The sequence below is a fragment of the Puntigrus tetrazona genome, chromosome 6, assembly GCF_018831695.1.
Source record: "Puntigrus tetrazona isolate hp1 chromosome 6, ASM1883169v1, whole genome shotgun sequence".
Lineage (NCBI taxonomy): Eukaryota > Metazoa > Chordata > Actinopteri > Cypriniformes > Cyprinidae > Puntigrus > Puntigrus tetrazona.
This window is the reverse complement of record NC_056704.1, coordinates 27,437,036-27,438,687: the sequence shown is the minus strand read 5'-3', so window position 1 is coordinate 27,438,687 and position 1,652 is coordinate 27,437,036. Positions and strand designations below refer to the sequence as shown.

The 1,652-nt window shown below is 43.1% G+C and overlaps 1 protein-coding gene across 1 annotated transcript in view; it reads left to right on the top strand.

Moving 5' to 3' along the window:
• The window catches only part of LOC122346569 (potassium voltage-gated channel subfamily KQT member 3-like), a 26,065-nt gene that overhangs the window by 23,615 nt on the left and 798 nt on the right, over positions 1-1,652 (top strand). The window contains exons 17-18 of the mRNA XM_043241289.1: positions 499-593; positions 679-719. Coding sequence (XP_043097224.1) covers positions 499-593; positions 679-719 — 136 coding nt within the window. The remainder of the gene's footprint in view (positions 1-498; positions 594-678; positions 720-1,652) is intronic.

Sequence of the window (1,652 nt, the reverse complement as noted above, 5' to 3'; positions counted from 1 at the left end):
TATGCTTTATTTTCACAACGCCACACAAAAACATTAAACTATTGATATTTTAGTGCATATTTATAAAAATTAAAAAAAAATCAACAAAAAAGTGAAAGTGACTAGTTTGCATACTTTCAGTGAGCCTCATTTATGAACAGAAGCTAATTTGATTGATGGCTCATAAAACAAAGTGAACACATGAATAATTTGCATGGACGTTTGCAACAACAACCCAATTGATCAAGAAGTTACTAAAACAATGCATTCTTGCATGTACGTGTTTAGCATACGCTTTTATCCGAAGCGATTCAAGAACAGCGATCAACCCCGAAATGAATAAATATGCTCAAGTAAACGTCCCCTCTAAAACCGAGACGAGTCGCATACCTTTGCTATTGTTGTTATGGAGTTAAATTGAGCTATAGTAACAAAGCGTGGAAGTTGAAGGCCCGAGGGAGCCCAAAGCGGGCGTCTGGGATGACAATGGCTCTCATGGACGCCGTCTCTGTCCCGCAGCAAGCGAGGAAACCGTACGACGTGCGGGACGTGATCGAGCAGTACTCACAGGGACACCTGAACATGATGGTCCGCATCAAAGAGCTCCAGAGGAGGTGAGATGCCTCGTCTCCTTGAGCTCGTTCCCACTGAAACAGCCGCTGCGCGCTTCACAGTCTCCTGCTGTTTTTCCTCCCGCAGGTTGGATCACACCTTGGGAAAACCGGGCATGTTCCTGCCAGGTAAGGGAAAACTGAGCGCTCAGGTTTTGCAAATGCACGTCCAAAATAAGCATAAAGCGGAAAAAGTCATCACACTTTATTTTTAAAGGGTCGTGCGATGTTGCTAAAAAGAACGCGTGTATTGTGTTTATGTCGTTCGGTTTTCAAAAAAACGTTATTTTCCACACGATTGCTTCTCCTCTAAGCCCCGCCTCCTGAAACGGGTCGATTTGTATTGAGCTCATCGTTCTAAAAAAGTGAAGTGTGCTCTGATTGGCCAGATATCCAGTGCGTTGCGATTGGCCGAATATGGCGAGAGTCTGACAGAAATTTGATTCCGTGTGCTATAATAATAAAACACATTACAAACGAAGCATTCGTTGCATCCGGTAGAAACATACTTACATAATTTATCATGCTGCATCGCTCCACATAAACATAACACCTTGTCTGCATTCGTGATCGAAAGGACAGACAACGAGCACAAGCCTTCACTTCTCAAAACTCGTGTTTATATAGTAAGCTCTGCAGCTTTTAGGTTTTTCAGTCCTCTGTAAATGTGCCGAACACGCTCTAATAATTGCGTCGAATTATAGTCGCGTCCTCTTTCAGAAGCGCACACAAATTGGTTTCACTTTCGCTACGAAACACGGCGCCTCCAGAACATGGCGCCCGCAGCAACGCTACGGCGGGAATAATAGCTCCGCCTTCTTTCTCTGTGCAAACGTTTGGGCGGAGTTTAAACGGAGAGTGGGCGTGTTTCAGCGAGCCGTTTTAGGAGGTTGGGGTCCAGTCACAATTTTAATAAAGAATATCTCTTTGGTTTTGAGACTTCGGTCTTTGCAATCTGTGCAATAACAGCTTGAGACGTAAAGAGACGTAAAGAGAAAGGAAAACTTGAAATTGCATCATATGAACGCTTTAATCAAAACGTTTTATGTATATATTAATATA